Source organism: Rhinatrema bivittatum, chromosome 2 (genome assembly GCF_901001135.1).
Source record: "Rhinatrema bivittatum chromosome 2, aRhiBiv1.1, whole genome shotgun sequence".
Taxonomy (NCBI): Eukaryota; Metazoa; Chordata; class Amphibia; order Gymnophiona; family Rhinatrematidae; genus Rhinatrema; species Rhinatrema bivittatum.
The window spans coordinates 513,330,374-513,350,672 of record NC_042616.1 but is presented as its reverse complement, the minus strand read 5'-3'; the positions used below and the strand labels follow the sequence as shown (position 1 = coordinate 513,350,672).

The 20,299-nt window shown below is 46.0% G+C and overlaps 1 protein-coding gene across 1 annotated transcript in view; it reads right to left on the bottom strand.

The window, feature by feature from the left end:
* The window catches only part of RNF144B (ring finger protein 144B), a 123,166-nt gene extending 103,592 nt beyond the window's left edge, over nucleotides 1–19,574 (bottom strand). The window contains exon 1 of the mRNA XM_029590746.1: nucleotides 19,378–19,574. Coding sequence (XP_029446606.1) covers nucleotides 19,378–19,542 — 165 coding nt within the window. The 5' untranslated portion in view covers nucleotides 19,543–19,574. The remainder of the gene's footprint in view (nucleotides 1–19,377) is intronic.
* Between the last annotated feature and the right edge of the window lie 725 nt (nucleotides 19,575–20,299).

Here is a 20,299-nt window from a genome sequence, read left to right as displayed (position 1 = left end):
AAGGATGCCAACTTGGCAGATGAAAAGGCCAGAGATCTTGTAGTTGGTATCCATATAGTAAAAACTATTCCAAAAGTGTTGAAGACTGCTTAGGACAAGAGCCTGAAAGTACTGAGAAAGCTGCTAGCAATACATATTTCCAGGTCAGTTATTACCTGAATGACATGGCCCCAGCTCTGCCTTCCCCAAGCATCAGAAACCCTGCCAAGCATTGTATGGAAACAATTTCAAGAAGTGAAAAAAAAGTGTTTTTGTCCAGTCTGTAGCACTGGTTCTTAAACTGTGGCTACTACAAAAGTAAATTGAGAACTTTTGCCAGTAGCTTACACAGATGCCATCTGAAAAATTATTGTAAAAAAACTCCTGGTCTAGATCCATCTCTTTTTCCTTAATTTTGGAAGCTTTTATGCACCACGGAAGCATTATAATACATATTTTTCATCCCATATTCATATTTACGAGTATAATGGTGTCACCAAAGTGGTCCCTTATTAGTAGTAACTTCAATATCGCCAAGGACATTGGATGATGAGATAGTAGAGACTAGGAGTGTTAGTGGTGTGTTCGACACATCCCATTGGGAAGTGTCATGTGAATTGAGTGGTTTAACAAAGCTCATAAACCAATTTGGCTCTGGGTTTTACAGGCCTTTCTTTCTAAGGGAAAGGTTCTTCAAGGTGGTCTCTTCAAGAGAGAAGACTGTCTGTCCTGTCTCTTTTCCTGAGAAGATGGTTGGGGTGCCCGAGCTTTCAGGATTTGAAAGTTTTTGTACAAGGGTTCAAGTTGGATTCCTGGGATTTCCTGAAGAGCAGCTTTTAAACTAGACCATGGAGGAAAACCAAGAATCACTTCGAAGCACGTGGTTCGGAGGGAGGTATCTGCCAAGGATACTTTCAAAACAGTGAAATTAGAATATCACAGTAAGGAGGCTGTGGTTAAGGCTGAAGTAGCCCAGAAAAATAAGGACAAATAGCATACAAATATGAATGATTCTTCACTGCCTGCATCATTTGCTAATAAGCAAGTTGTGAATACAAAGAGAAATGAAAATACAAATAAAAAAAACATACTTAAAAATGTCTGTACGTGAATGCCAGAAGTCTGAACAGTAAGACTGGTGAATTAGAATATGGCATTATAAGAGGAAATAGACTTTATAGTATTTCAGAAACATGGTGGAAGGAGAATAACCAATGTGACACTATGATATCAGGGTATAAATTATACTAACATCATAGGATGGATCAAATTGGTAGAGGGATGGCAGAGTCAAGCACGATAAAAATCCTGCAGGAAACAAAATGCACTGTGGAATACTTATGGATAGAAATTCCATATGTGATGGATAAGAGTATAGTAGTGGCCAAGATAAAGAAACTGAATTTGAACTGCTAGCTAAAATTAAACACACAAATAAATTTGGCAACCCAATAATAATGGGAGATTTAAATTACCCCAGTATTGATTGGGTCAATGTCTCATGCTAGAGAGATTCCATTTCTAGATGCCATAAATGATATGAGGGGCAGCTACTTTAGAACTAGTCCTCAATGGAATGCACAACTTGGTTGCACGGGTTACTGTAGAGGGACTGCTAAGCAATAGTGATCATAGTGCAATCAAATTTGACACTGGATGGAGAACGTTAAGTAAAATTACTGCAGTAGCCAGGGGCAGTTCTGTAATTAGGCAGAGTAAGGCGGCCATCTAAGGCAGCAAAATTTTGGGATGGCAGCAAGTACCCATCAAGACAGCCCTACAATGGCCACCTTACTTTGTCTTTTAGAACTGTATCCAAAAGCCAGTGAGGGAAGCTGAAAAGCTGGCAGAGTTCCCATACTTTGCAAGCAAGAGGACCCATGCAGCAATGTCACCTGATGACGTATGCCACCAGCAAGAAGAGAACCTGTGCAGTGATGCCCAATGATGATCTGCAGAAGAAGATGCCATTGTGGGCCTGACGGTGACTTGCCAGTAGAGTTCCTACATCCAACCAGCAGAAAGAAGATGGCCACCCATGGGAAGGAAGGGAGGGTTATCAAATGGAAGGTAATGGAAAGAGGGTTGTGAGTGAGAGGGAAAGGGGGTGAGTGAGAAGGGAGGAACGGAAGGGGCAGTGAATAAGTAAAAGGAAAATGAAGGGAGTGGGATGGGAAAGAAATGAGTGAGTGACTGAGAGGGAAGGAAAGGGGGGTGTGAGTGAAGTGGAAGAGGAGAGTAAGAAGAAAAGGTGGAAAGTAAACAGGGAGAAAGACTGTGTGATGGGGTGTGAGTGAGAGAGAGTTCTAGAACGGTAGAAATAGGCAACTAGGAGGTCACCTAGAGCACCATAACTTTGGGGCAGTGCAGCAAGGCAGCACCATGGTGATTGCTCCTCCTTGTTCCTCCTATCCACAAACACCTGGAAGACAAAGTCCTGTTGTGTGAGACTGCACTGGTGGGAAGGAGGTGACATAATTGTTGCACCTGGAAAGACCAGGACCAGAATCGGCCTGCACCATGGGAGGCATGAGGAGGAGTCCATTCAGCCATGTGGGATGAAGATGGAGACTACTGCTGCTGTTTGTGCATGCCAGAGGGGAAGAGTGAATATGTGAGCATATATGTATGAGTATATGTGTGAGAGAGAGGGAGTGTGTGTGTGTGTGTGTGTGTGTGCATGGTCACATGCACCCATGTGTGTGCACGTGACCATGTGTGGAAGTGTGAGAATGTGTGTGTATATGAAAGAGAGAAGAGTTTGTATGTCCCCTCTTCCCTTACCCTCACTAATTCACAACAATATTATGGTGAATGGAAATCAAAATCCCAGGTATGGACAGCAGGAAATTTTTTATCCTTATTAGTTTTAATAATTGGGTGAAATTTGATGTATTTGCTATTTTGAAATAATTTACTGGGCAATTTGTTTGTCTGGGAAATTTGTAAAGGTTTTTTTTTTATTCTTATTAGTTTTAATTAGAGGTTATTCTATTTGTCAGCTGCTTAAAAATATTCTTATTAGTATGATTTACTATTACAATTGATGTTTTATAGTTCATGATTCTATTGATTTATAAGGAATAGTGATGTTTCTGTTTTTGCATTGTTGCACTGCATACAGAATCTGGCTTGTAGTGTTTTCCAATTCAGTTTTTGACAACATGTTTCTATTTATACTTTATGGCCTCTTTATTTTGTTTTTGGTGAGCGTCTATCTATGTTCTGCCTTTGTGACCAAGATGAGGTATTCTGTTATTGTGTAGTTTTTGTTTAGGGATCTATAGCAGCCTGGTATGTTCTGTTTTCCTAATAGGAGATGTACTGGTTTATTAGGTCCTGGTGTAATATTTGCAGTTAGGGCTGTTACTGTCTGAGTGTTAGTAGTTAGTGTTGATTTGGTATGAGAGATTTACAATATTGTAATTGCAATTCAGTTTAATCATGACTTTCTGAGTGCAAAGACTATATCCTATGCCTTTAAAATGGGCCTAATACCACATGGGTTCCAAGTATCTTTTTTACAAGATTTTCTGGTTGGCACCATAGCAATGTATGTAAATAAAAATATCACAACAATGTTGTTCTGGGCTTAAGTAGGTTTATGGAGTACAGATATCTTTCAATGTAATAAGGTGCATTGGACAATGCTGTTATATGCTGTATTATATGCTCTGGAATTTGTTGCTAGATGATGTGGTTAGTGCAGTTAGTGTAGCTGGGTTTGAAAAACTTTGGATAAGTTCTTGGAGAAGTCCATTAACTGCTATTTATCAAGCTGGCTTAGGGAATAGCCTCTGCCATTACTGGCATCAATAGCATGGAATCTACTTAGTGTTTAGGTACTTGTAGCCTGGTTTGGCCACTGTTGGAAACAGGATGCTGGGCTTGATCCAGTATGGCAATTTCTTATGTTCTTATGCTGTGTACCATGCTCTTTGCATTATGTGTTCGATTTCTGGTGCTGAAATTGTTTTGTACTATTTATCTTGTTTTATGTTTTTCTTGTTTATAATTGTTATGAGTGAACCGTTTAGTGGACCCTTGGGCCGACCTGTGAGAGACTGGGGAGAGGTGTACTATAGTCTCTGGTGAGTGACAGGTCGGGAAGCGGATACCAGGCAGAAGCTGGACGTGAGCTTCACCCTGGAAGCTGGTACTCCCCCGGGAGGAGCCCGTAGGAGTCCAGCCGCTGGGACTTAGGTGATTCACCCTGGAAGCCGGTACTCCCCCGGGAGGGGCCCATAGGAGCCCGGCCACTGGGACTTAGGAGATCACGGAAGCTGGAGCTGGAGCAGGCAGGCAGGGATCAGGAGACAGGCAGGAACTGAAGCAGGCTAGGACTGAAGCAAGTAGGAGCTGAAGCAGAACTGGCTACTGGAACCAGACAGGAGCTGAAGCAGGACTGGCCACTGGAACCAGACAGGAGCTGAAGCAGGACTGGCTACTGGAACCTGGAACCAAGCTGGAACTGAAGCAGAACAGGTTACGACAAGCAAGCCAGACAAGAGAAAGACTTGGGCATGGAGCGAAACAAGTTTCAGGCAGGAACGGAGTCGCTAACGCAATAGCGCACTCCGGGGCACGGAGCAACAGAGGACCACAAGGAACCCCATTGCAAGACAAAGTCCTGGGCTCCGTGGCGGCCTTACATAGGCTGCGGCATCTGACATCATCGATAGGATGGAGCTTCCAATGGCGGGAAATGGCCTTCATAGGCGCGGGTTGCGCGCGTGCGCCTAGGGAGAAGGCATCCAGGCAGGGCTTCTCGGCGGCATCCCCCCACAGGGATGCTGCGAAACAGGGCGCAGACCCTTGGAGACAGGCCGGGACCAAGGAGGTAAAGGCCCAGTCGAGGCTGCCGCGACTGGGACCGCAACAATACCCCCCCCCCCCCCCCCTCTTAGCAGGCCCAGGTTTACCTGGGTGGTCTTGATGGAAGGCTTTCAATAAGTCCTTATCAAGGATGTTGCGGGCTGGCTCCCATGTGTTGTCCTCGGATCCACAACCATCCCAGGTGATGAGGTACTCCCAGCGACGTTGATGGAATCTGACATCTAGAACCTCCCGGACTTGGTAGGTGGTGTCTCCTGGCACGGAAGGATCTGCAGATTCGGGAGCTTGGGGATGGTACCTGGAGAGGATGAGAGGCTTTAAAAGCGACACATGGAAGACATTGTGCACATCCATCGAGGAGGGTAAGCGCAAGCGATAGGAAACGGCTCCTACACGCTTGGCAATGCAGAATGGTCCACAGAATCTGGGGGTGAGTCTGCGGGAAGGAATCCGAAGTTGTAGATTCTTTGTACTCAGCCAAATACGGTCCCCAGGGAGGTAGACTTGCGTTGGCTGACGGTGGCTGTCTGCCCATCTTTTGGCAGCAAAGGCAGCTCTTTGCATCTTTTGGATAGACGTCCAGAGGGCAAGTAGCTGGCAGGCAGAGAGTTGTACTGAAGGCAGTGCGCTGGGGTCAGGCGAGGGCAAGGGAGGCCAAAGTTGCTTCCCGTAGACAGATAAGAAGGGAGAACTTCCTGTAGCGGAGTGTGTATGATTGTTGTATGAAAATTCCGCCCACGGGAGAAGTTTGGCCCAATCGTCTTGTCTTTCATTCACAAAGGAGCGCAGGAAGGTTTTCAGAGTCCGGTTCGTACGTTCAGTCTGCCCGTTACTCTGAGGGTGGAAGGCTGATGAGAGACTCAACTGGACCTTGAAGCGTTTACATAATGCCTTCCAGTAGCGGGCGGTGAATTGTGGTCCTTGGTCTGATACGATGTCCTGGGGTAGACCATGAAGTCGGAAGACATGTTGAACAAATAAGTTAGCCAAGTCGGGCGCAGAAGGCAATTTTGACAGGGGAACAAAATGTGCCATTTTGGAGAACCGGTCCACAACAACCCAGATGACTGTGTTCCCGTCAGATGCTGGGAGATCCACCACAAAATCTGTGGAGAGGTGCATCCAGGGCTCCACAGGGATAGGCAGGGGGTGTATCAATCCTCTAGGTTTCCTGCCAAGCGGTTTTTGCAATGCACAAGTGGGGCAGGAGTCGACGAAGAGACAAACATCTTGTCTTACCGCTCGCCACCAATAGTACCGGTTGAGGAGGTCTAGCATACCAGCACGGCCCGCATGCCCTCCAGTGAGGGATTCGTGGGCCCATGCCAGCACGGCCCTATGAGCACGGCGAGAGACCACGGTCTTTTCTTTGGAAGACACGGAGGTGGCAGCGAGAGACACTTTCCTGGGATCCAAAATGTACTGGGGCGTCTCTGGGGTTTCCTCAATCTCGGTGGACCGTGACAAGGCGTCTACTCACACATTTTTTGAGCCAGGGCAATATCGTAGAGTGAAGTCAAATCGGTCAAAAAACAAAGACCACCGGGCTTGTCTCGGGTTCAGGCGCTGGGCTTGGCAGAGGAAAGAGAGATTTTTATGATCCATGTAAATGGTGAAGGGGTGGTTGGCTCTCTCCAACCACTGCCTCCATTCTTCCAGGGCGAGTCAGCGACAGTTCCTTGTCGCTGACTCCGTAATTGCTCTCGGCCGGGGAGAACCTCAGAGTAAAAAGAACACGGGAGAAGCTGTCCAGTGTCAGAGTGCTGGCTCAGCACCACTCCGACAGCTACACTCGAGGCATCGACCTCAACCACGAACGGCCGATTAGGATCAGGATGGCGGAGGCATGTGTCCTGTAAGAAGGCCCTTTTCAATTCTTCGAAGGCTTGGCAGGCTTGGGCAGGCCAGTCCACCGCATTGGCTCCCTTCCGGGTGAGCGCAGTCAGAGGAGCCACTATGCGAGAATAGCCGGGAATAAAATGCTGATAAAAGTTAGCAAAGCCAAGGAAATGTTGCAACGCCTTGAGACCCCTCGGCTGCAGCCAGTTCCTAATTGCAGCGACTTTCTCCGGATCCATCTGGAAGCCATCAGCCGAAACAAAATACCCCAGGAACGGCAAGGAAGTCTTTTCAAAGCTGCATTTCTCAAGCTTAGCGTATAAACCGTGTTCTCTGAGAATTTGAAGCACCTGGCGAACATGCTGGCGGTGCGTAGGCAGGTCACAAGAGTAGATCAGGACGTCGTCGAGGTAGACGATCACACAGATGTTGAGCAAATCCCGTAGCACCTCGTTCATCAGGTGGTGGAAGACCGCTGGGGCGTTACAAAGGCCAAAGGGCATTACGAGGTATTCGTAATGCCCATCCCTCGTATTGGACACGGTCTTCCATTCGTCCCCGGGACGGATTCTAACTAAGTTGTAGGCCCCGCATAGATCCAGCTTAGTAAAGATTCTTGTGCCTTGGAGCCGATCAAGTAGTTCTGGAATCAACGGGAGAGGGTAGCAGTCCCGTTTGGTAATTGCATTGAGCCCTCGGTAGTCGATACAGGGCCTCAGGGAGCCATCTTTTTTGCTGACGAAAAAGAATCCCGCCCCGGTGGGCAACTTTGATGGGCGGATGAATCCTTTCGCCAAATTCTCAGTGATGTACTCAGACATGGCCCATGTCTCGGGCAGGGACAAGGGGTACACCCTACACCGAGGTGGCATAGATCCGGGCAATAGGTCGATAGCACAGTCATATGGACGATGCTGCGGAAGAATCTCGGCTTTAGTCTTCGAGAAGACATCTCTAAAGTCCTCGTAGGGTGCTGGAGGTCCAAGGGCGGAGTGCAAGAGCAGAAGTGCAGGAGGCTTGGGGACCTTCATACAATGAAAGAGGCAATAGGGACTCCACTTAGTGATTAGCAGAGTATCCCACTGGATCACAGGCGAGTGCTTTTGGAGCCACGGCAGCCCCAGCACCACGGGGTGGACAGCCTTTTCAAGAATCAGGAAGGCTATCTCCTCTGAGTGGATCGCCCCGGTGCGGACTGTGATGGGAGCCGTGGCAGTCAATATGCGACCTGGAAGGAGCGTTCCCTGAATGGAGGTAATCCGGAGTGGAACTTTTCGTCTCTGCGTAGGAATCTGCAGTTGTGAGACCAAGTCTTGCTGGATAAAATTACCTCCGGCTCCGGAATTCAGGAAGGCGAGGGTTTCCAAGGACCATCCAGGAAATTCCAAGGTAATGGGTATCATACTCTGAGGAGCTGTGGCACAACCTAGGAGGAGCTCCTCCCGATCTCCTAGGTTCTGGAGTTTTCCCGCACGCTCCTGGCAGCATGCCAAGAAATGGCCTTTCTGACCACAGTAAAGGCACAAGCCCATCGAGCGGCGGCGTTGTCTCTCCTCAAGGAAGAGCAGGGCACGTCCCAACTGCATGGGTTCAGCGGCAGAAACATCAGGACGGGCAGGCCTGGGTGAAGGCAGCTGGCGTGAGGAACTGCGGGCAGGGCTGTGCTTTGTCATGCGTAATTCTCGTGCTCGCTGTTGCAGGTGGCGATCGATGCGGGCAGCCATGTCAATGAGGGCATTAAGATCTTCCGGGACATCCCAGGCAGCAATCTCGTCCTTGATGCGCCCTGACAACCCTTCCAAGAAGATGGCTTTAAGGCTATCGTCCTGCCAACCTACTTCCTGAGCTAGAGTCCTGAAATCCATTGCATAGTCCGCCAGGGACCGGGATCCTTGGCAAAGCTGTAGCAACTCTGACGTGGCTGAGGCCTGGCGGGTAGGTTCGTCAAAGGCTTGGCGAAAGTTGATGACAAACTGCTGCAAGTCGTCCAAGGAGGAGTCGTTACGCTCCCACAGAGGGGAGGCCCACACCAGGGCCTTTCCATCGAGCAGGGAGAGAATATACGCTACTTTGACGGAGTCCGTGGGAAACTGCCGGGGCAATAGCGAAAAGCGCACAAAACACTGGTACAAGAACCCACGGCAGATCCTAGCATCTCCAGTGTAGCGAGCAGGCGGCGGCAGCTGAGTCACGGGTGAGGCTGCATCCTCGGATCTCGAAGCCACAGCAGGCGAAGAACGGGTATCGTGGGCATCCATTCGGGCAGCCAATTGCCCAACGGATCTGGCCAGGACGTCCAGGTACCATTGTTGCTGTTGTAGCTGCAGAGCCAACCCAGGAAGATCCTGGGATCCTGGTACCTCGGCCGAGTCCATGGCCTTGCAATCTGTTGTGAGTGAACTGTTTAGTGGACCCTTGGGACGACCTGTGAGAGACTGGGGAGAGGTGTACTATAGTCTCTGGTGAGTGACAGGTCGGGAGGCGGATACCAGGCAGGAGCTGGATGTGAGCTTCACGCTAGAAGCCGGTTCTCCCCTGGGAGGAGCCCGTAGGAGTCCAGCCATTGGGACTTAGGAGATCACGGAAGCTGGAGCTGGAGCAGGCAGGCAGGGATCAGGAGACAGGCAGGAACTGAAGCAGGCTAGGACTGAAGCAAGCAGGAACTGAAGCAGGACTGGCTACTGGAACCAGACAGGAACTGAAGCAGGACTGGCCACTGGAACCAGATAGGAGCTGAAGCGGGACTGGCTACTGGAACCAGACAGGAACTGAAGCAGAACTGGCCACTGGAACCAGACAGGAGCTGAAGCGGGACTGGCTACTGGAACCAGACAGGAACTGAAGCAGGACTGGCTACTGGAACCTGGAACCAAGCTGGAACTGAAGCAGAACAAGTTACTACAAGCAAGCCAGACAAGAGCAAGACTTGGGCACGGAGCGAAACAAGTCTCAGGCAGGAACGGAGTCGCTAACGCAATAGCGCACTCCGGGGCACGGAGCAACAGAGGACCGCAAGGAACCCCATTGCAAAGCAAAGTCCTGGGCTCCGTGGCGGCCTTACATAGGCTGCGGCATCTGACATCATCGATAGGGCAGAGCTTCCAATGGCGGGAAACGGCCTTCATAGGCGCGGGTTGCGTGCGCGAGCACCTATGGAGAAGGCATCCAGGCAGGGCTTCTCGGCGGCATCCCCCCCACGGGAATGCCACGAAACAGGCCACAGACCCTCGGAGACAGGCCGGAACCAAGGAGGTAAGGGCCCAGTCGCGGCTGCCGCGACTGGGACCGCAACATATAATATTGTTTTATTTGCTGTATACCACTTGATGGCTGACTGTGTCAGGGAGGAGGTATAGAAATTAAGATGTTAATATTCAATAAGCCAGCAAGCAAAAACGTTATCCGGATAAAGTTACCTGTATAACTTTAGTCAAATATTCAGAGGAATTTATTCAGATTAGTGCTTCACTGAATATTCTCAGCTAAAGTTGCCCATATAATGTTATCCAGGTAACTTTGCCACTCACCAACTTGCTGAATATTGAAAAACAAAAACTAGTGGCTGAGTAGTAGTCCTCCCCCAACCCTCTAATATCTTAAATTGTAGTATGGGCTGCACAGACCCACCCCTTCCCTCTCCCCTCTCCTTATATCTTAACTGCAAGGGCCAAGCAGCACTGATCCCCACCATCCCCTACCTTCAAAAAACTGTGGGTAAAATTCCTCACCCTGACTCTCAAGCCCCAAAGGTGCACCCAAAGCAGAGCTAAAGAAAGAGAGCCTCTGACCACCATCTGCTCCACTGAATACTAAGACCAGTACAGCTGGAAGGTATCAGTATTTGGTATTAATTTATTCACGTCACTCTAGAGTTGTAGCATGCCACCAACCACTAGCCGCTGCTCTGTGGTCAGCTTCCTGTACCTCATGCTCCCAGGCCTGGCATGGTGTCCTGCGATCTGCTGACATCTCCCGGCACAGCTTCCAGTGTCATGCCCCTCTACAATATCCAGCTGCTTTGAATAGGCACCGAAACAATCCACCAGTTTTATAGACCCAGCAGCCCCACCTCCTGGTCGTGCTGACTAATGAGTCATCACTGCTTCAACATATATCTTAATCCAAGTTAATTCCCCATATATCTTAATCCAAGTTAATTCGACCTGTTCATTGTAAGACATTTACTTGTCATTGTTGTTATTGTTTAAAATGTAAACCGAATTGATCAGTAATTTTGTTATTGGAAAGTCGGTATAGAAAAATGCTAAATAAATAAATAAAAGGAAGATCAGCACTCTGGGCTGGCATCTGAAGCACATGTTCTCTTCCCTTATTCCTGCACTAGTAGTTAGTCCAGTTTCTGTTTCCTGATTTTGACCCTGCCGGACCATGACTCTGCTTCTGTTTGCCGCCTGCCCTGACTCTTGCCTGACCTTTACTCTACTTCTGTTTGCCGTCTGCCCTGACTCTTGCCTGACCTTTACTCTACTTCTGTTTGCTGTCTGCCCTGACCTTGCCTGCTAATCAGGTCTCTGCCTCACAGTTTGGTACGCTGCCTTGACCTGTCAGTCAGCACCCTCAGGATCCACTCCACAAGCCCATAATAGGTGTGTAAAAACCAGTTCCAGTTCAGAACTCAGAATCAAACAGGGATTGACTCTTTCCCTGTTAGTGAGTGCTGACCAGGGATTATTCTCTTCCCTGTTGGTACAGAGCACAGAGTACTCCACAAATTTTGGGAACAGCATACTTGAAAAAAAAATTGACTAAATTATTTCAAATGCCATTTTCTCAGTTTAAGAAATATTCTTTGCCTTGCTGCTTTGATTCCTCATGCCCATTCTCATTGGATAGAAGACGCCAAGTTCAAATAATTCACAACTTTGACATGGGAGCTCTTAAGTATAGTGACAATCAGTACAACAGGCTGGCTACTCTGGACTTTGCCTTTAAAGTAATGGGATATTTAAAGATACTGATGTCCTCTAATAAGATAAAGTTGGAAAAAGGAAGAGTATCCAGATGGCAAAACTACCATTATCTTTAACTGTAAAACATCTTGATTTGTATTTGAGAGATGATATAACAAGATTAATAAACTAAATTAAACTAATTATGCACTCTTCCATTTAACAGCAGAGTAGATCTAAGGAAGCTCGTGGATGGTAGGCTGCAGTGGTCAGCTGAAGGAAGGGATGTACTACCTGTTTCTATTCATAGGAATGCACATTCATGAAAGACACCCAGGTCATAGATTTTACTTCAAACTGTGACTTGTGTACATTAGATATTCTTAGCTTTAAAGCATTACTGGCACAGGGAGAGACAGTCCCATGAATCCTTGGTAACAGTTCAAGAATACTTTGAACTGGTGGTCAAAAGCAACCATCTACTCGCAGGAGGGATAGCACTTCTATTTACCTTACTCAAGTTTACTTAAGGAAAAAATTCAGACTTTCATAAAGATTCAAAGTTCCCTAGACTCTGTGGAATACCACTTTCTACAGCTCAGTATGATGGTAGAAAAGACATAATGCCTCAAGGGCTGGGCAAAATGGCCACCTGAGGAGTTGTGGAGGATTTATACTCTGATAGAATCCACTATAATCTGTCTCATTTCCAGCCATTCCTGCTGCAATACTCACTGATTATTAATCCCTTACCTGTGGAGGTAATCTTTCTTCATTTTATAACAAGGAATGTCAATTAAAACGCAACATCTGCTGAGAGAGAAAGTTAAACCGGCCTCACCCAAGATGGCATCATAGCCCGTGGATATGCTGGAAGCATTGAAAGACGATTTAATTAGAGAAATATCCAGCAAGATCTCTCTTATCATAATGGATTAACTTAATAAACTTCAATCTGCTATGGAAGAGCTTAAAGACTTTCTAGAAAAACACAGCACTCTGAACTATGAGGCAGATTAACAGCTCAAGAAATGATGACATATCCTCCCCTGCAGATATTAGAGCTTAAGAAACAAAATGAAGATCTCCTAGAGAGAATTGATGGCCAGGACAATCAAGGAAGAAGGAAAAACATTTGAATAATTGGTCTTCCTAAAAAGGTAAGAGACAGTGATTTGTAACCTTTTTCCAAGTATGACTTCTGGAAGCCTTGATTCTCTCCCTAGGTACAGATAAAGTAGTGGTTGAGAGAGTACATAGGCTGGGGCCTGTGCGGGAGAATTTGGGTAGACCCCAACCTGTCATCACTAGATTTCTCAACTATACCACCAAAGAGAAAATCATGATGGCTTACAAAAGGCTCAAGATATTGGAATATCAGGGAGCCAATCTTCTTCTATTCCAAGATTATTCTGCGCACGTTACTGGGCAAAGGAAGACACTGATGCCTTTTTGCACTACATAGTTTCAGAAAAACATTAAGTTTTCTCTGTTGTATCCGGCTCAGCTACAAGTGGTGAAAGATGGACGCCCTCTATTTCTTCAAATGAAAGTACAAATAGAATAGTTTCTAAAAGCTCTCCTGGACTAAGAAGAGGTCAGTGATGGGTGAAGTAAACTAAGGAACTTGGCCTGTGATGCTGCAGGATACAGTGCGAGGAGGCTTAGAGAGGTGGAATTTATAATCACTTCACTAAAGTTTATATAGTTTAGGGATGTGAATAGTTTTTTGACGATTTAAAACAATCATCAGATATATTTTAAATCGTCAAAAATCGTTTGAGCCGCGATACAATAACAATTCCCCCGATTTATCGTCAAAAATCGTAAATTGGGGGAGGGAGGAGGGCGGGAAAACTGGCACACCAAAACAACCCTAAAACCCACCCCGACCCTTTAAAAGAAATCCCCCACCCTCCCGAACCCCCCCAAAATGTTTTAAATTACCTGGGGTCCAGTGGGGGGGTCCCGGCGCGATCTCCCACTCTCGGGCCACGGCTGCGTTAAGAGAAATGGCGCCGGTGGCCCTTTGCCCTTACCATATGACAGGGCAAAGGTAGCTCCGGCGCCATTTTGAATATTGGCAAATCGGCCCGAGTGCAGAAGGTCGCTCCCGGACCCCCGCTGGACTTTTGGCAAGTCTTGTGGGGGTCAGGAGGCCCCCCCCAAGCTGGCCAAAAGTCCCTGGGGGTCCAGCGGGGGTCCGGGAGCGATCTCCTGCACTCGTGACGTCGGGTCACAGGAACCAAAATGGCGCCGGCGCTACCTTTGCCCTGTCATATGATAAGGGCAAAGGGCCACTGGCGCCATTTCTCTTAACACAGCCGTGGCCAGAGAGCGGGAGATCGCGCCGGGACCCCCCCCCCCCCCCCACTGGACCCCAGGTAATTTAAAACATTTTGGGGGGGTTCGGGAGGGTGGAGGATTTATTTTAAAGGGTCGGGGTGGGTTTTAGGGTTGTTTTGGTGTGCCGGTTTTCCTGCCCTCCCCCGATGAAACGATTTTTTAACCTAAAAAACTAAGACAATCAGATTCCCCCCCCCTCAGCCAAAATCGATCGTTAAGACGATCGATCACACGATTCACATCCCTAATATAGATAGTCTTCATTCCCAAGTGATTTGCAATGCCGTTTTCTATCAGTTACTCGATTTCACCTCTTTCTCGGACTTGTATAATTTTATTGCAATTATGGTTTCTCTGCTGCACACTGCTTCTTATAATGTTGTGCTGGTTTCCATATGCTTGAAGCAGGCGTAACTTGTGCACGCCGGCTCGGCATCCCCAGGCACAGGCCGCAGTGTCAGGGAACTCGGGACCGCCCTCCCGGCCTGCCCCCGAACCCGCTCCAGACCGCCCCCTGACCCCGGACACACCCCGACTGCCGACACGCCCCTGACACGCCCCTCCCGCCCCTTTTACGAAGCCCCGGGACTTATGCGCATTCCGGGGCTTTGCGCGCGCCGGCGGCCTATGCAAAATAGGCGCGCCGGCACACGAGTGCCCTGCGCACGTAAATCCAGTAGGATTTACGCGTGCAGGGCTTTTAAAATCTAGCCCATAGTTAATAAAAAAAACCCAAAAGACCAAATACCCTATGAAGGTTCAGTTTTACTTCTAAGCTCTCTGAACTGGGCTGCGGGTCTACCAAAAGAGTTTATGAAATTTGTGCATATAGCCATATTGTCAGCTAAATGGTGTATCTTACAATGCTGGATACAGCCTAATACTCCCACACTCTCACTTTGGCGGCTAAAAATGATGCCATGGATGCAAGAAAAATGACTGGATGCTAGATTTTTACATAAAGTCACGAATCAAAGCTCCATGACTGCATGGGATTTGTTTTATTCTCAGCTACCTACTACTTTTCAGAATAACCTAACTTTAGCAGGCTATTTTGATGTACTAATCAACTGGCTGTGGTTAAGGAGAAAGGATGGATGCTGATTATGGTGTATGGTGTGGCTTGGTATGGATAATGAGAATTGGGTGAGTGTGCTGTCCTGTCAAGGTTAATCTTTTTTCTTTTTCTTTATAAGAATGTTGGTTCTATAAAATGGAAAATTTCCATTGTGATATAAAACCTTAAAGTAGATGTCATTGTATCTAATGCTTATACATATCAGAATGTATACTTAAATAAAATCTGGAAAAAAAATGCCTCACAATGGCAGTCATTAAAACTTTAGCTGAATCTGCCTCAAGGTAATAGGCAGAGATACTTTGGCCCATCTCAAGTAGAACAGCTGTGGTTTTAAGTAATGATGTTCCATCATTAGTGAGAAGGATCTGCCACAGAACTGTCATCCATCCCTGAATATCACCTCTAGTTTTAATCATTATTCAGACTTTTTGTCACAGTTTCACCTGCCGTGCAGCCTCACTATGCCCTGATTCAGTCCGCAGTGCCACCTCCCCCACCAGCAGAGGCCTCCAGTGAGCTCTGTTCTGAGCTACCCAAGCCATTTCCTCACTGGCCACTTGACTCAACCTGTGGTGCAGCCTCCTCTCCACTAGGGGTCCTCAGCATTGCCAAGCTCCACCTTCCTGCTTGCACCACACCCAAGTTCCAGCCCCATTTAACCCTGACTTGCCAAAACCTAGACGCTGTTTCATGGATTCACTCTTGGCTCTCTGATCAAGCCACTCTTACCTTGTTCTATGCCTTGTGGCCTCCAGGCCTTCCTGTATCTTGCTCCTTGCCATGTGGCCTCCGGGCTTTCTGTCTCTTTGCCCATTGTTCTGTGGCCTATTCAGACCTTTTCTTACCTAGTGGCCTCCAGGCCTCATTCTTAGCGGCCTTCGGGCCTAGTTTCTTGCTGTCTTTGGGCCTCAGTGTTCTCTGTTCTGTGTTATCCTTGTCTGCTCCTACCCTTATCTTCCCCTACCCTTGTCTGCCTTGCCTAAGTCCTACCCTAGTCTGCCTTGTTTAATCCAGTCCTTGTCTGGCATTGTCATGTCCTGCCCAGTCCAGTCCCCAGCATCCATTTCCTGCTTTGACTTGCCCAAGTCTGTGTCTATTTCCAGCTGATTCCCTGCTCAGTATCCTAGCCTGTGTCGGCCTATGTTTGTATCAGCTCCTTTCCTATCCCATTATCCAGTCCTCAGATCCTTGCCTGTCCCAGTATCCAGTCCTCAGCTTCTTGCCTATCCAATATCTAGTTCTCAGCCTGTTCTAGTATCCAGTCCTCAGTCTCTTCCTATACCCAGTCCTCTGCCTCTAATCTGTCTCTGCCCACATTACCCAGCCTGTGTCTAACCTCAAGTTCCAGCTTGTCCAGCCTTCCTGCCTTGTCCAGTTTGTTCAGTTAAGCCCTACTGGCCCCCAGAACCCAAGGACTCAACATGCGGGGAGGGGCTGGCTAGGCAAAAGATAAACCCAGCTCCTGCCCTGGGGTCCTGTCCTGCTCCTGTGAGAGTGTTTCCCTGTGTGACACTTTTCAAGTAGAATAGGATAAGTTTTAGGAATATTATCAGCCGAATTGTTCTTTGAGATCTGCATCACAGCAGCTATTGGATGTTTCTTATTTTAAACAATATAGGCTAGATGAGACAAGGCAAGGTCCATTTTGTGTGGTGGGCCCTACTTGGCAGAATATGCTCCTGTTAGAGTTGCATATTGAACACTTTTTGCTAAGATTTAGGAAGTTGTTAAAAGCTTATTTATTTTATAAAGTCTATGAAGAATTTCCTAGTTAGAGTGTTATGGGGCTTGCAGCAGTTGAATGTTTTTATAATGTTTTTTGATGAAGCGAAGTTTTTATGAGTTTGTTGGATATTTTTATGGCTGTTGTTTATAAAACTGCTTAGAAGTGTTGATAGTGTGGTCTACAAGTTTTATAAATAAATAAAATGTATTCTCCTTTTCTATCTGTAATAATTGTGAGTGAACAATATGTTATCCCCTTATAAAATGGCACAAATTCAGGATTGTATAGGTTGCTGTGACAACTAAACAAGATGGAAGGTGGAAAGAGCATTAAAAAGTGGGGGAGAACTCCTGGGCAGCGGAAAATGAAGACTTGTGGCACTTCAGCCCCAACAGGAACCATTTCCAACTGAGCTGGAAGCCCAAGGGAGCAGGAGGAAGCTACCAGGAAAAGCAATTTAATACATTTTATAACAATTCTATTTCCACATTTACATATAGAGTGTCCACAGCTATACAGAACTTTCACTGCGAGGAGACCAAATAATAAAAAATCAAAACAGCAATTCTGAACAACCTTCACTGGACACCTTTAATATGCTGAAATATGAAGTCTCTTCATGAACTCTGTATAGTCTTAGCATCTAGGGCAACATTTTTTAGCAAATCATTGGACAAACACCAATTCAAAATGTGCAGCACAAATTCCATGAGGAAAGTTACTGAAGCTCTTTAGAACTTTAAAACACAGTTGGTTACTGTTATCCTAATGCCATAAATCCCTCTGGACACTTTCCAGAGGGAATGAAAATACAAGCAGGGTAATATTCCTGAAAGCAAGCTGCGCTATAACTGAATCAGTCAATTCAAAGTACACTGGATGTCTTTATGAAAAAAAGAAATTCACAAAGGTATGATTGCAAATCATGTATTTTGCTTAAAGCAGTGCACATTTTAAGGCATGTACTGCCTATCTAAATAAACATGCGTGTTTTGCTTTGCTTTGCTACAACATATCATTAAGCACTACCGAACTCCTATGTATTGCTTTTCTACAGCAGAAACACAAGTTAAAAATATAATCTTGAAATGCTGCGCATTGTTCTTTGAAAACTCCAAGTCCAACGCATTCAAGTAAACTTGGTTATGTGTGCCTCTTATCCTTCCAGATCCTGTAGGTATATGTAGCATCTTGGTTTATTTATGAGACTAGATGCTGAAGGTTAAGTTCTCTAGAAGTTTTTAAGATTTTGATACCTTAGCAGATCTCCTCCTTAACCTTTTACTTTGCAACCTGCCCAAAAGACAGAAGTCTTATAAATAAATAAATAAATAAATAACTTCTATGAGAATGAAAATAAGACATTGAGGAATCTGGCAGAACAACGCTAAATTATGTATTGTCCCCTACCATCTGAAAAGGAAATGAGGGTTTAGATGTCAAAAAGTCCCACAAAAAGCTAGGTTCTTTACCTTTCTCTCATACTGTCTCTTCCCTTGTTCTTACTCCCATTCCCTTCTTTTACTCTTCTATTTTTCTCTGTCTCTCTGCCCCTCTTCTCTCCTCCTGCTTTCCTTTCTCTCTAGGACAGTGGTCTCTGTCCGTAACCTGTAGTCTTCTTTCTTTCCATCTTCCACAAAATCAAACAAAAACTATTTTGACTTTCATTAAAAAAAAATGGAGCTTTTTGTAGATATTATAAGATTTTGTAATAAATAATCAGAAGATGACAATTTCCATGAACAGCATCAGGAGGTAGAGTTCTCTGCTAGAGTAGAAAACTTCTTTTTGTAATTCTACTTCCATGCAAATCATTAGTCAGTAAGCATTTTGATACCTCCAAATACTCTGCTGGCCTAGACAATTACATATTCTATTTGAATATACTGTAGTAGGACACATCGCATTATACTTTTCTGCACGGACCATTGCATTCAAAGAAGTGAATGCAATGTTAATTTATTAATTCGAACATATTTATGTTCATTTATTAATTTGACATATTTATATATATATTCTTACTTTTGTTAAATGTATAATGCTTATTTAATCCTGTTAAATGTATAACGCTCCGGCGTAAGTTCCTGTTCATTGTACACCGACGTGATATCTTTGATGAGCGGCAGTATATAAAAAACTATAAATAAATAAATAAATAAATAAATAAATAAGTGTGAGGAGCTCCCCATAGCAATGAGATCAGCCCAATGGCCCAATGTTGTCCCCTGTGCACTGTCACTCAGGAAACTTCCGTTTGATTCCCAAACTGGGCTTCTGCTCAAGAAATTCCAGCATCTAATAGCAGCATCTGCAGGTAGGATCTAGGCTCAACACGAAACAGGATCTGAAGGAAACTCAAGTGAAGAACTGTTGTAGTGATGTCAGGGTTAAACATCTAGGACAGTGGGGCCTGCATGTGTGGGGGGGGGGGGGGGGGGGGGGGGGGGGAATACCTTGCTGGCTGCATATGAATACTCCTGATGCCTCTGCTTGACATTTCTCTCTCACCCTGTCGTAAATAAGGAGTAAAGTTGTGGCAGGTTCCAAATGGGCTGTAAGCTCAGGTGTGGAGAAAGGTAAGCTAGGCCAAAATAACCCCTGAAACATTATGGGAGAACTAGCGATATTGCTTTTTCTGTAATCCTTATAAAGATTCTTACCTGTGTGCAAAAGATGCAACTGCATTCCCGAAGAGAAGTCATCATCTCAAGAGGGTGCTCACCCAGACATAGCCTGCAAGTGATTAGAGGCTCCAGAGCGAGTTCCCCTACAGCACACATTCCAGTCGTCAGAGGGTGATGGCAGACCTTACCAGCGGAAGCCATTGCTTCCAGGATTTGCCTCGCTAGTCCTGCAAGCCCTGCAAACAAACAGATTAAAACAGCTGATGTCAAACAAGAAAAAAAAAAATGTGAGCAATGCCCAGGGTTGCACAACAATGCAATTCACAAAATTCTTGGAACTCTGTTTAAGCAAGCCTCCCCCAAAGCAATGGACTTGTAATCTGATTTTTATGTGTGGTTCTATCTATGTGTGCCTGTAAGCTACAAGGCAATCTCCTGACAGCCTCCAATTTTACATTTCTGTGAGAGTTTAGGATTTGGGAGAAACACCCCCAAGTCCCCACTTATTTTTTCCTGTTTCCTAAATGATCAATTTCAAAATGAACACTATAGAGAGAGTACAGAGTGAATTTCTGTTTCTAGCCCATTCTACTCTGTTTTAGTTAATTCCAGACTAACTCCTGCCACCTACACAAACAGCTGTTCAAGCATTGCTCTGAGCAATACTCCTACTGAAAGGCTCAGTTGGGGAAGGGGGCGGGAGGAAAACAATAGCAGAAAAGTAGCAAGGCACTCCTCAGTATTAAAGAATGGATTAAAAAAAGGACTCGCTCATGTATTGTGAACACTGACAAAAATCAAAGTCTTTCAAGGAAAAGATAATCCCAAATTTAAAAACAGAGCATTTCTGACACCTCATCTCCTGGCTGGATCTGCAGAACACTTTAAGGCTGCAGCGCCAGTTTATTAACGCAGTCATGATAACTACACTGCAGAAGGATGCTCTCTGCTCGACATC